The sequence below is a fragment of the Strongylocentrotus purpuratus genome, unplaced genomic scaffold (assembly GCF_000002235.5).
Source record: "Strongylocentrotus purpuratus isolate Spur 01 unplaced genomic scaffold, Spur_5.0 spur5_scaffold_19, whole genome shotgun sequence".
NCBI lineage: Eukaryota > Metazoa > Echinodermata > Echinoidea > Camarodonta > Strongylocentrotidae > Strongylocentrotus > Strongylocentrotus purpuratus.
In genome coordinates, this window is record NW_022145604.1 from 26,628,884 (window position 1) to 26,642,819 (window position 13,936).

The 13,936-nt window shown below is 39.0% G+C and overlaps 1 protein-coding gene across 1 annotated transcript; it reads left to right on the forward strand.

Moving 5' to 3' along the window:
• The first annotated feature begins 6,173 nt into the window (after window positions 1-6,173).
• On the forward strand, window positions 6,174-8,665 carry LOC756286 (neurogenic differentiation factor 4). The gene has a single exon (XM_030990737.1). The coding sequence runs from the start codon at window positions 6,228-6,230 to the stop codon at window positions 7,350-7,352; it is 1,125 nt and encodes a 374-aa protein (XP_030846597.1). The 5' UTR covers window positions 6,174-6,227; the 3' UTR covers window positions 7,353-8,665.
• Window positions 8,666-13,936: the final 5,271 nt, after the last annotated feature.

Consider the following 13,936-nt stretch of genomic DNA (forward strand, 5'->3'; position numbering starts at 1 on the left):
ACGAAATGGTACAGTACATTGTGTTTTTTAAAACGGTTTTGATAACAACCAAGGATAGCAATAGTGTTGTAAAGTGATTCAAATGTTTGTGTTCCTTATTACAAACGTATACTGTCGAGTTTGTGTGTTGTGCAATCGATCCGGAGTCATGTAATAGTTCTTAAAAGAGTGTAGTGATGGTTATAACAGTGTGTCACTGTGTGCTGGAGAGCGGCGCCAAAATATCAAATGGCGTTGCGTTACTCATGCATTATCACGCGGTTTTTGACGATCAAAACCGCGCCAATGCGTGCATGGATGACGTTTAGAGCCGTGCTCGTTCCCTTCTCTCCCCCTCTCTCCCTCTCTCTTTCTCTCTCTCTCCCTCTCTCCCTCCTCTCTTTTCTCTCCTCCCTTCACTGAATATGTTTTGTGGCCACTCTTCCTCTCTGTTTATCTGTGTGTGTCCTTCTCACATTCTCTTTCTCTCTCTCTCTCTCCTACACAAATTTCGCTCTTCTGCATTACTCTATTTTTTTAATTTGTATATATGTATTTGTTTCTCTACTCATTTCGCTGTACACTGTTAGAAATCAATTCCATTTGCATAAATAAATCCCCTCCCTTCCTTTCTTTCCTTTACACCCTTTTCTCTGTCTCCTTCTTCCTTTGTCTCTTCTCTTCTCAACCCAATATTCTATTCCTCTTTATTGTTCTCCATAATGTCAAATTTATTTCCTTTTAACCTGCTCACACCTCCCCCCTCTCCTATTATCCCCCTCCTTCCCTCTATTCATTGCTTCCCCTCTTCCCTTTCCTCTCCAGTCTCCCCCTCTATCCTCGCGTTGACACCTCTACCGCCGTTGAGTAATTCAATGTGTTGTAAACACAATAGGCTCCATTTGTAGCTTTCCGATGAAGATCATTAAGTTTACTTAAATGACGAATCGGATACGGGATTCTCGCTAAATCATGCATGAGTTAACGCTGGCCTAGGCGATCCCACCGGGGAATGCAACCGCGTCAGCCCCCCAAAACCCGATGTAGTTAAGCATTGGCGTCCGAAGGTGTGTGCGTGCGCGTGTGCGTGAAGAAGGACGGAGAAAGCGACTTTGGCTGACATCGCTTTGCGGGCTTTTACACCAAATTCACCAGGGAGTTGGATGTAATGAGGGCTAATCGTTCCACAGCCTCCCACCTCGGTGATGGGGGTGCAAGCCATCTCCTGGCGTAGCCATTTAGTCATCGAATGAAGGGCCTTCAGAAAGGCGTTAAATCCACTTTGACGGAAAAAAAGTTTATTTTAAAGATGAATATGTGGATTTGATAAGGGATATCATTAATTTTGAACTGTTTGCAATTAGAAAAACATTTTCAGATTTTAGCTAAAAAATGAAAAACAAAACAAAGACAAATAAATGTACGATTTTAAATGGCGCTAAAGCTACTAAATACTACGGTCATATTATTTGTATTTATTTAAATCTTATTTCCTTTAGCTATATATTCAAATTTTGGAAGATATGGTGCAGTTACCAGATGATCAGTACAAAAATGTAATTTCTTTATCTTTCAAAAAAACGAGGATATACTTGGATTTAGCGCCTTTTGAAAGTGAAATCCTCAAATGGGGGATTGGGCGATACGATGAGGGGAGAAAGTCAGAGAGACACGTAAGAGCGAGCATCAGGGGCGTACGCAGAGCGAGAGCTTGTCAAACTCGCCCCGAGGCTCACTCGCCTGAAATGGTATAACAATGTACTGAGGAGGGGGCGAAGGGAGTTAAGTTGGGGAGACTGGTCCTTCCTTGCCCCCTCGCTTTGCCACCTGAGCCCACCACTCAATTTTCAATCTCTCTTTCGTCCCAATCCATTCCCCCTCTCTCTTTCTCTTCTATCTTACCCATTTCCGTTATTAACATTCTATGTATCTTTAAAAGAGCAAAACATTTGCGACCGAAGTTAAGTAATTATGATGGAAATTAGCTGTGTACATTCCTCCAAGTTTCAAAGATTGTTATAACAGATTATTTAATTTTTTCCGATAAAGCAGCTACTACCAATTTACGCATGCCATCAAGATTAGCGAATGTCCACATAATAGACTTAAACATATATTATTAATTATATTGAAAGTCTTGAATTGAGATTCATTGTGAAATTACATTGAATTTCTAACATTACGCTATTATGTGTAGTTCCCCGATAGGTTTGAAGCGGAGTTAATAGTGAAGAATGTGTATTGTACTATCTATGATTTATAACAAATGTTCATTGTAATGTATTTCTAAAAATGTATCAACTGTTCTCTGTGATGAAAAATATATTTCGCATAAATTTATAAAAAGCTATTATTGATTTCAAATTGTATATCATTAGCCTTTAATGAAAGCAAGTCTTGATAAAGACTTAAGTGGTCTTTTGGTACAGATCCCCTTGCAAATAATTCAAAAATGTATTGGAAATCGTGTAAATATTCAATTTTTTGTTGCTTAATGATAGAGTGGATTTTGAACGTGCGTCCAGATAGACACTAGATTGTCATTATATCGTTCCAAGCGATCCTGTAGTCTGCGTTAGTCATTCTTATGGATGACTGATTTTGTTGATAGACGAGGCATCGTCCAGAGTGACTTACCCCGCATCTCGCCGACAAAACAAAAGAAAAGAATGCCCGAGCTCTTTTGTTCCCCATCCCCCTCCTCCTTCATCTTCCATGAACTCTGAAGGTGTTATATTTACGGATGAGAATGAGAAAAGGCCTGGAAAAGCACTTAACAGGTTCCCCTCTCCTTTTCAACTGAAATGAAGATTGGGCGAGGGATAAAAAGCAACTATAATGCGATATTTAGAAGAGATAGTACTATTTTAAATCACCTATTTTGGGAAACATGTGAGGCATGAAGGAATGATATGCGATACATAATTTATGTATGTAATTTATACATAATTTAGAAGTTAAAGGTGAGATAAGTGATAAACAGGGAAGTGAACAAATATAATACTCTTTAAAAGGGAACGATAGTCCATGTATACAGTGGAAAAAGCTCGTAGATGTTGAAAATAGGTAAACAAAAATATACAGGTATGTATACAGATAAACAAACACAATGAGTATAAATAATGCATATATACTTTCAGCGAGGAAGAAAGAGAGATGGAGAGAGAGAAGACAAACATGCCACAAAGATACAGATGAACTGAGAGGGGAGAGAGGAAGATCTATATATAAAGAGAGATGGGGGATAGGAAAGAGAGAGAGAGAGAGAGAGAGAGAGAGAAAGAGAGAGTATACAATCAAATGCGCATATAATTTGCATAAATTATTAATCTTATTTCCACTCATGCGATATTACTGCACATGAACATACTAAACACAACAAAATGAAAAAAGGCGATTAATGACGAACGCCCAAACAGATTCAAAATCTGCAGACTAGAGTATTTCGCTGATGAACATTAAATAGACACTCTGTCTCGGCTTCCCCGATAGATGGTTTTTAATGGACTATATACACTGCTATCATGATTATTATCGTCTTTCCAGGTATGACAAATCAAGCGAGAGAGTGTAATAAAGAGACAACAAAGTAGGCTTAAAAAGAAGATTGAGTTCTGGGAAGAGGTGAATTTGTGAGCGTTATTATTCTTATTATGCAAGTGTGGAAGAACATCAGATAACAAAATGTTCCCTGAAAAGCATGGCTCTTCAAATGCCTTCATATTCGAAAATATGTCATGTAACATCGTAAAAATCCAGGGTAGGATTTTTACGCCACGTGTTCATGTAGACCATATACATCTTTCTGTGTACAGTGTTTGTAACTTTACCAAGACTTGGCAAAATTTCTTATCATTTTGATGATTCCACACCGTTTCTTTCACAATGCAATCGCATGACCAGAACTCAACTTCATCTTTAAATTGCTTTGACTGAAATATAATAAAAACAAAGCTGTGTTACCCATTCATTTATCGTATTATAATATCGAAATAAAACAAAAGTGAATTGAAGGTTACGAACAATAATATAGATCTTAATATAATTCTTTTAACGATTCGTGATTGAGCTTGGTTGCTTATTAATTAGAAATTGTTTCTACTAGACTGCTGTTTTTATGTTAATAGCATATTTAAACATTTTCAGATACTCGTGACAATTTATGACACTCTTTATCACAATAGAATAATGTTAATGTCGATTTGAATTGTTATTTGTTGCTATAATGTGTTAAAAAGCAACTGATATCACAATCCTTGTAGTCATATTTCAAGTCATATATACTATCGCATGAGACTCCTTTAGACCTCGCCACCATTATGATATTTTCCTCGTTTACCTTTACGATCATCCCCCTTTATGATTCCACGAAAATAAGAAAATAAGTTAAATCATATAAATAGATGTTTAAAAGTACTCCTGTATTCATTTTTTCTTTTGGTCACCATATCTGGCATTTTTGTTCCAAATGTTTAAGTTTAAGTCTTTAACCCATTAACCTAGGTCCCACCCTTTGTCTTTAAACGCTATTTTAATCTATTTGCCAAAATATTGACAAAATTTCTTATGACGAATAGCACATGATATCGTCCATTCTAAATAAGAAATACGATTCTAATGTTCATTTGCAGTTGACCTTGACATTAAGGCTGTATCATAATGGAAGAACCGATTATTTTTTACCGCACGGTAACACAGGGAGACGACAACATAAACTATTTTCACACATCATGAGGCCAGTGATAGTTATATCAGGAGTTGAATTCCTTGTGATTATGATAGATAAAAGCTACTGATTACAAAGAATGGGGGACAATGACAATATTTTTACCACGGTGAAGTTTTATCAATTTGCCAATGTGGGAGAAAGGAATTAGAAGTCAAAAAGCGCAAATAATTGGCGGTTATACCAAGTTCATAGTTACGATTATAATTCGCTTAAGTGGATCGAGAAAGATAAGTGGTGTGGATTTAAAATTTCTAGATGCCTGCCCGTAAAGACCCCCTATAATGGGATCGCTAAAACCGCGCTAAAATGCGAACCATTCCGCCTTGTAATTAAGTACAAAAATGTGAACATATGGCGTGGAGGTTTTCCCGCTCGCTCCGTCCGTGTTTGAGTTGGCGGGATCGAGCAAGGCATCTTTCTTTCGTGTGCGCTGGCGCTGCGGAGCTCGCTCGCTCGCTCGCGCTAAGGCCTGGCATGGCAGATAGCGTAATTATACGAGAGTGTGAAGTGTTTGCAACCCCGATGCTTCGGGAGAAGGCTTTCGTGCAATTTGTCTCCCAGCCAAAGGCCATGAAATGAATCGTTCTCTATTTAATGCCATGTTTTCATCTCGATTTGTCCCAGGGTATATAGATTCGAGAGAAATGTTGACAGTTGGCATACAATGCCTCTAATACCGCAAGAGATGTCACCGATTTTAGACTTTATTTTAGCGTGTGCTTTAAATGATCTTCCTTGTCATTTCGAAAAATGAAGAAATGGAGTGTTAAATAGCTTTGTCTGATGACAAACGGAATAAAGAGTTGCCATTCGTACATAAATCATAGAGATGACATGATAACGGTATAAAAACTTAAGTCACTCTAGCTTTTTCATTTTAAATGGTTATTGAAAATTTTGCTTGTAATTTATTAAAACAGTTCTGTATTTAGATTGAAAATACAGGCCGTAGAAAATGTTCATTTTTAAAAGGCATTCATACTTCCTGAAAAGAAAAATAAATTATTATATTATGACTATTCTATAAATGCTTCAATGACGCAATATATAGACTAATAAATAAGTAGGCCCGTAGAACACATTAAACAATAGTCATACATGTTTTTAATTGCCAATGAGACATAAGATATGCAAGTATGTTTTGTATGGTTTGTGTTATAACAAATCCAACAAAAGTAGAGAACTGCGAGGTCCTGTCAAAGTGAGAAAAAAAAATATATAAAAAGAAAGAAAAACAATCCCTATGATAATTTAAAATTGCTGGTTCGATGTTCATGCTGATCAACTTAACGATGGCGACAAAATGAAGATGCATGTGTTTATGTTACTGGCAGACTTGCATTGTCTCTATATATAGTAACAACGAGAAGCTTCATTTGTCATTAAAGAGTTCATATGTCTAAACATTACATGCCATGTGGATAATAGTATTTCTTGTTCTTCTTTTGGTATTTTTTCAGAGGCTAACCTACACGACCTGAGAACAACAGGGAACGTCATAAAAAAGGAACTACATGCGATGGGCCCCACCCTACATGAACTCGATGACGTCATGCTTGAGTTCACACCGGATACGGAAAGTGGCGACGAAGCCGACATCGAGGGCGCCCTTGAAGAAAAACCAAGTACAGTCCAGCCGACAACCAAAGGCGGGAAGAAAGGAAGGAAAAATGCAAAAGCAAATGTGGGAGAAAACGGCGAAAAGCCACCGCCCAAAAAGCGAGGGCCGAAGAAAAAGAAGATGACGAAAGCGAGGGTTCAGAAATTTAAGGTGAGGAGGGTAAAAGCGAACACGAGAGAGCGTAATCGCATGCACGGACTGAATGATGCACTTGATCTCCTGCGGAAGGTGGTTCCTTGTTATTCGTCCACCCAAAAGCTCTCAAAAATCGAGACTCTACGCCTCGCAAAGAATTACATCCATGCTCTAGCTGACATTCTCAGGACAGGTGTCGTTCCCGACAACATCTCATTCGCGCAGACATTATCACGTGGTCTGTCTCAGCCAACCACGAACCTCGTAGCTGGCGCCATGCAGTTGAATCCGCGTACGCTTCTCCCGGACGACCAGACATCACCGTACAGTGCCTGGCCAAGCAGTGCCCCGATGAACGGCATGACCGATAGCTATGGCTATGATTTGTCGAACACGTCTTCTCATCACAGATTGGGCGAGAACATGACCTCAACTGGTATCTCAAATGGCGGTCCCTCTTCCATCCATCAACTCTTTCTACCCTCTGACGGGTACTGCAGCTCGCCACCTGATCTCTACCACCGACAGTACGACCCTTCATCAGCCACCGCTCCGACCTCCTCCCCAAGCTCAACCTTCAGCTGCCAGTTCCAGCAAACCTCCCCACCGCCGCCATCTTGCCTGACGTCGAGCGCCGAGAAATTCTCGCAGCGCACCCTCGCGTTTCCACATCACGACTCCCTCGCCTTTCCGACGGGGAATCCGGTGTATACACCTTACTCGGACATCTCGGTTGGTGTGAATGATGTTACTAGCACTTCCAGTCTTTATTCCAACACCGTGGGTGCTACACCTGAACACTATGGTCTTAATGCAGCGATGGCGGACAAAGGTTACAGGAATCTGGGACTTATTGGGTGTAATGGACAAGATTTATACCGCGGTTAACACAGGATTAACACCGGTGCTACTCCCGACACCTCACCGGCGAACGAAAACACCAAACTGGATGGGACTTATAATGAACTTGATAAACGTGTTTCGAGACATATTGTATTCTAGACAGACATTCAAACGCTTCTTTATTTTTACAAATCAAAATGTAGAACTGATGGAAGTAGCAGAGAAATCTTGATAACGACAATGCCTACACCGTAAACAATAGGACAAAATCGTTATTCACTAGTGATTAATCGCAGTTTGACGATGAAGAAATCATGTTTATAGCAAATGATTAATTGGTAGTTTAGTAAATAGAAAAAAAGAGATCAAGTGCTCTGCATTGTTGCATGGTGCAGAAAATTAAGAGCCTTTATCTTTCATAGAAAATCAATCAACCAAACAACTATGTATATATAATTTTGACAAGTGCAATATGTAATGCAGCTCTATTCCGTCGGATACAAGATTCATGCCATCCGTGTGCTTAAATTACAATTCAGTGTGCTATTCACAATATTGGAAACAATCTTGCCTTTTAATCATGAGTTGTGATTGGCGACCAGTCTTCCCGATTTTTGTATCGATAGCTCTTACGTCATATTTTGAAAGGCGGGAAAACTCAAAGGAACCAAAAGGCCGATTTCTTGCAGGCGATATATTTTTTAATTGATTCGGTGTCAGATTTAGGAACCATTTTGATGTTTGCTACTGTATTTATTAATTGTTTCAATTGAATGTTCTCCTTTGTCTTGGCAGCTGGGGCATAAATATTTATTTAAATTTACTGGATAACTTTTAATTTTTTAAAACATATTCGTTGCCGCAAAAAAGTGTAATGCTTCAGTCATTTAATATTAGGCCTTGAAGATGGTCTTTTTATCTACATTTTTCAATACACTATTTCGTATATTTGAAAGAAGATTTGATATCAAAATTCTAATTCTAATCCAGTGTAATATTTCATTTACGTATAGGTCTAGGAAAAATAAAAATGATGTCCATTTTAATGTTTCCGTGTCTCTTAACGAAATGAGAAATCAAATGACTACTTAGCCAAGATACCACCGTTTAGATTCCTTTAACACAATTAATATCAATTCCAGAACCCACATATTATTCCTCCAAGTTACTTTCTTTACTATGAATTCCTCTACTATGATATTGCAGTATTTATTGTGATTACTTAGTTGATGATGTTGATGTTATTGTTTATTTTCTTGCCATAAGATTGTGTTGAATAAAAACTCCCGGCGTGAACAGGAGGTCGGTACACTTCGGACAAAATTACATTCCGTATTAAAGAGTGCTTGTATAAAATGATAAATATCGCGTGAAAGTGTTCTTGCTTTTGCTTCTGCATGTTATATGAAAGATTAATACAATTCTGAAATATTCATTATTAGCAATAGTTGTGCTCAATAAGAATACACATATTATCACAGTCACTTCAACAAGATCGTTACCAAACAAGCAAAACACTGAAGTAAAAATACCGGTTACACCCTCTGTTACGGTTACTGCAAGTTAAGGTCACTTAATATAACTTTCAGTTTGTATGCCTACTTTTTTAAAGTGACCAGACAAGCTTGAGAACCAATTCAACTTACTAGAATATTTGTTTTGCCACGGACCTCATTAACAAAAGAGAGAGAGAGAGAGAGAGAGAGAGAGAGAGAGAGAGAGAGAGGAGAGGGGGGGGGGGGAGATGTGAGGATCACAGGCTTCGCATAATGCTCGATATGGTCCACGGTTACGGAAACCCCGGACCCCTCCACGCCTTCTTATACCCTTTAAAAGAGATTTTTATATTTTAAGGACAGACAAACAAACAAATTTATAATCAAACAATCAAACAAAGTTCCAAATTAGCTCTTGAAGATGAGACGGTAGAAAATTAAGGTAGGGTTGTCGATCATGGAAGATACAACCATATACCTTGACCCAGGGGCATGTATAACTATCCTTATACTTCAACGGCTGGTAGGCCACCAAGCTATACTAGAAGATGGTCTATATGGTGGCATTAATACCACATAATATGAAATTATTTAGAATGGCGCATAATTAATTCCTCTTTTTTATTCCAGTTTCAAAACATTGATTTTCAGTTTTTTTTTTTAAACTACAGATGCTGTACATGTACGTCATAATCATTCAATAACGAGAGAGTAGATCGATGCCTAGAAATTAGTGTGCATGTGTGTAAATGTGCGTGTGCACGTGTGTGTGTGAGAGGAAGAGAACAAAAAGGAGAGAAAGAGAGAAAGCGAAAAAGAAAAAAGAGAGAGAGACAGAGAGGGAGTGAGAGAAAAAGAGGGAGAGAGAGAGAGAGAGAGAGAAGGGAGAGAGAGAGAGAGAGAGAGAGAGAGAGAGAGAGAGAGAGAGAGAGAGGGAGAGTAGTTGTGGTTACATTATCTCTTCAAGCGCGTAGCCAGGATTTTATTTTAGGGGGGCGGTAGTGAGCACGCAAAGCGTGCGAATCACTTAAAGAGCGCGCGCAGCGCGCTCCCTAGGGGGGTGGGTGCAGGGAGGGGGAGTTTCCTCCCGCGCGAAGCGCGGAAGCTTTGAAAGAAGACGATTCGTTGTACCTTTCTCGACTCGCAATCCTTGTCTGAATTCAGTCCGCCCCTCCTGCGCATAGCGCGAAAGCTTTGACGTATTATTAGACAAAGAAGATGATTCGTTGTACCTTTCTCGACTCTTAATCCTTATCTGTATTCAGTCCCCTTCCCGCGCGAAGCGCGAAAGCTTTGATGTTTCATTAATTTATTAGAGAAAGAAGACGATTCGATGTACCGTTCTCGACTCTTAATCCTTATCTGAATTCAGTTTCCTCCCCTCCCGCGCAAAACTTTGAAGTTTCATTAAATTATTAGAGAAAGAAGACGACTCAAAGTACCGTTCCCGACTTCTTAATCCTTGTCTGATTTCTGTTCCCTCCCCCTCCCCCCCCTCTCGCGCGAAGCTTTGACGTTTCATTAAATTATTAGAGAAAGAAGACAATTCGTTGTACCTTTCTCGACTCTTAATCCTTGTCTGAATTCAGCCCCCCTACCTCCTCCTGCGCGAAGCGCGGAAGCTTTGACGTATTAATAGACAAAGAAGACGATTCGTTGTACCTTTCCCGACTCCTAATCCTTAATTTGAACTCAGTTTCCCCCTTTCCGCGCGAAGCGCGGAAGCTTTCACGTTTCATTAAATTATTAGAGAAAGAAGACGATTCGTTGTACCGTTCTCGACTCCTTTTCCCTTTTTCTTCCTACGTCCTCTTACTTTTTCTTCTCTTTCTCTCTCTTTTTTTTTTGGCCGGCGTTTTTTTTGGGGGGGCGACCGCCCCCACCACCCCCCCCCCCGGCTACGCGCCTGTATCTCTTCATGGGAGAAAAGGGACGTTTACGGAATGGCGCCGCTAACGCGTGGGTGATGTGACTACTCCTATACACAAGCAAATCCATAATCGTTATTGTCATTTTTGTCTGATTAGTCCGTAAATGTGGCCTGACGCCCCCCGCCCCATAATAAGGAATGTTGTCCGCCCAGTTTGATAACAAATGGACGTAAATACACCTTTTCCAAAATAATATGGACAAAGCTCACGGCAGAGAAGAATGGCGTACCGTACATCCAAGTGAAAAGCAAGTAATGCCTTGTCCAGCTCATACTCTGTCACGCACAAAACTTTTCCACCTAAAAATTAGATATTGCGGTATACGCTGAATATTTCTGATTTACTCGAATGGCACAACATCGAGATAATCATGTGTATTGAAATCTTATAAGTACGAAGTAAGGAAATAATGAAAGTGTTTCAACAAAGATCAAGGCCTATTCCCCCTCCTTCATCGTTTTCCATCAACAGGGATCAAATAAAATCAATAACAAAAGAAAACAAAAAACACTTTGAATGTGAAATAGTGATTAATTTCAGTGACGTGTCAATGTTTATCTGAAACATGCTTTTATTAAGTATAGCATTGATATATTAAATAAGAATAATAAAGATATATATATATATATATATATATATATATATATATATATAACTTTGCATGGGACCTTTGGGAGACATCATCAAAATAGGTATATTTGGGGGACATTTTACATTTCTGTTCAGACTGCCCCTATATAGAAACCATGTATCTTCTACAATATTAGAGAGTGCTTCTTATAGCAGCATAAATTGATGCTTTTACAATTTGAGTCAGTAAAAAATTCAATTCCAGATATAGCTTTTACATGTGCATAAAAATGTCTCCTTAACGTTTTTTTTACTCCAGATAGCACATTCAGGAGACAGTAATTTTTTTAGCCACCTTTAGGAGACATGTCTCCCTAATACATATTTACGAGCAAAATCAAATAACTATGCAGGTGCAACACGACTGTGTAGTTTTACCTGTTTACAATGTTAAAAAGGTATGAAAGCCTCATTACCATGCACCAGTACTATAACTAAACAAACAAAGTATTTTCTTACTTTAGTAACATAATATCGTATTTCATTTCAGTGCAGTTTGACAAGTACAATAAGCAGACACTTTTGAGTGGAATAAGTATATTAAGGAGACAATTCTATACATCAATGCACATACAAAAATATACATCTTATATGCATAATTGATGGGGGCGATTTTAAAGTTTAACACACGTATTATTTATATTCCAACGCAGATTCCTGACCTAGATTATTGTGCTCATGGTTATGAAACCAAACATATGTCATTGAAGTCCAGAATTTCATTTGATGTAATTATTATATAATACTTCATTCAAGTGTAGTTTGACAAAGTACAATAGGTAGACACTTGTGAGTGGAATAAGTATATTTAGGAGACAATTCTACACAATATATTATATATTGATGGGGGCGATTTTAAAGTTTCACATATATATTCGGAGGCGCTGTGGTGTAGTGGTTTGGGCTCTCGTCTTTCAATACGAGGGTCGCGGGTTCGAGTCCCACTATTGCCCAGTTGCTCATACTCTTCAGCAGGGGTATTTATCTGTGAACGCTGCTCCCTACCCAGGAGTGATGGGAACCTTGGTCGGGTGTTTAAAAGCCCAGAGCGCCCGGTGGCTGCCTCGGCTTGTATGCTCCCCAGGGAGTTGAGAGTGTGCTCAAGATAATTGGGCGGGTTTGCAATGTACCTGATGATCAGGGGGTAATATATGTGCGCCTTGAGCACTCTACAAAGGGGATGCGAGCGCGGTATAAATCGCATGTATTAGTATTATTATCGTGGATGGTACCTTTGGGAGACAATAGGGGGTTTGAGCAGGTATATTACGGAGACAAAATGAATAGGGAGACAATTTTGTGTCTCCCTAACGTTTCAGCATGTATTTTACGTACTTTCCAAACATTATTATTATTATTAGTATTATTATTTTCTAACGCAGATTCTTGACCTAGATTTTTGTGCTCATGGTTATGAAACCAAACATATGTCATTGAAGTCCAGAATTTCATTTGATGTAATTATTATATCATACTTCATTCAAGTGTAGTTTGACAAAGTACAATAGGTAGACACTTGCGAGTGGAATAAGTATATTTAGGAGACAATTCTACACAATATATTATATATTGATGGGGGCGATTTTAAATTAGCGTGGATGGTACCTTTGGGAGACCTTTGGTGGTTTGAGCAGGACTATCACGGAGACAAAATAAATAGGGAGACATTGTTTGTCTCACTAACGTTCCAGCATGTCTTTTACATACTTTCCAAACAGATCAGCTCAGTTCAACACATATCGGTTGCATCCGTTTTATTTTTCAACGCAGATTCCTGACCTAGATTATTGTGCTCATGGTTATGAAACCAAACATATGTCAATGAAGTCCAAAATTTCATTTGATGTAATTATTATATCATATTTCATTCCAGTGTAGTTTGACAAAGTACAATAAGCAGACACTTGCGAGTGGAATAAGTACTTTACGAAGGCAACCTTGCACAATATATTTTGTATTCATTGAATGGCAATTTTGAATTTTTTGTGCATTTATCTTCCGTATTTCTTGACGCAGCTTCTCTGCTTCTAAATGATGATGCATTGATGCTATATATTTCATTTAGTAGCGTTATATACTCCCAAGGGCGACGGAACCTATTTTTATTTTATTTTATTACTATTTTTATTCATTTATTTTTTGTGGGGGGGGGGGGAGGGGCAAAGGCCCCAAGGGACACTATTATGTTAAAAAGGGCACTTCGTGAGGGAGCGGAGCGACCGAGCGTGGGGGGCGGGGGTGTCTCCTTCAAACGGCAGGGAGATTTTTCAATTTTGTGGATCAGAATTACGTAATCTGGTGTATAAAGTAATAAGGTTTTCAAAACCAGCCCCAACCCGCTATCTATGTTTTTGTCTTTCCAGATAATCAAATGTATTACAGGGGGAGGGCGTGTCCCCCCTCCCACAGCAGGGAGATTTTTCAAATTTAGGGATCAGAATTACGTAATCCGGTGCATACAGTAATAAACCCGACCCCACCCCGCTATCTACGTTTTTGTCTTTCCAGATAATCAAATGTACTACAGGGGGAGAGTTGGAAGGGGGGTATCCCCCTACCCCCCCCCCCCCCC

Excerpts from the sequence above, each read along its gene's own strand:
- LOC756286 (XM_030990737.1), top strand. The coding sequence starts at position 6,228 with ATGGGCCCCACCCTACATGAACTCGATGACGTCATGCTTGAGTTCACA.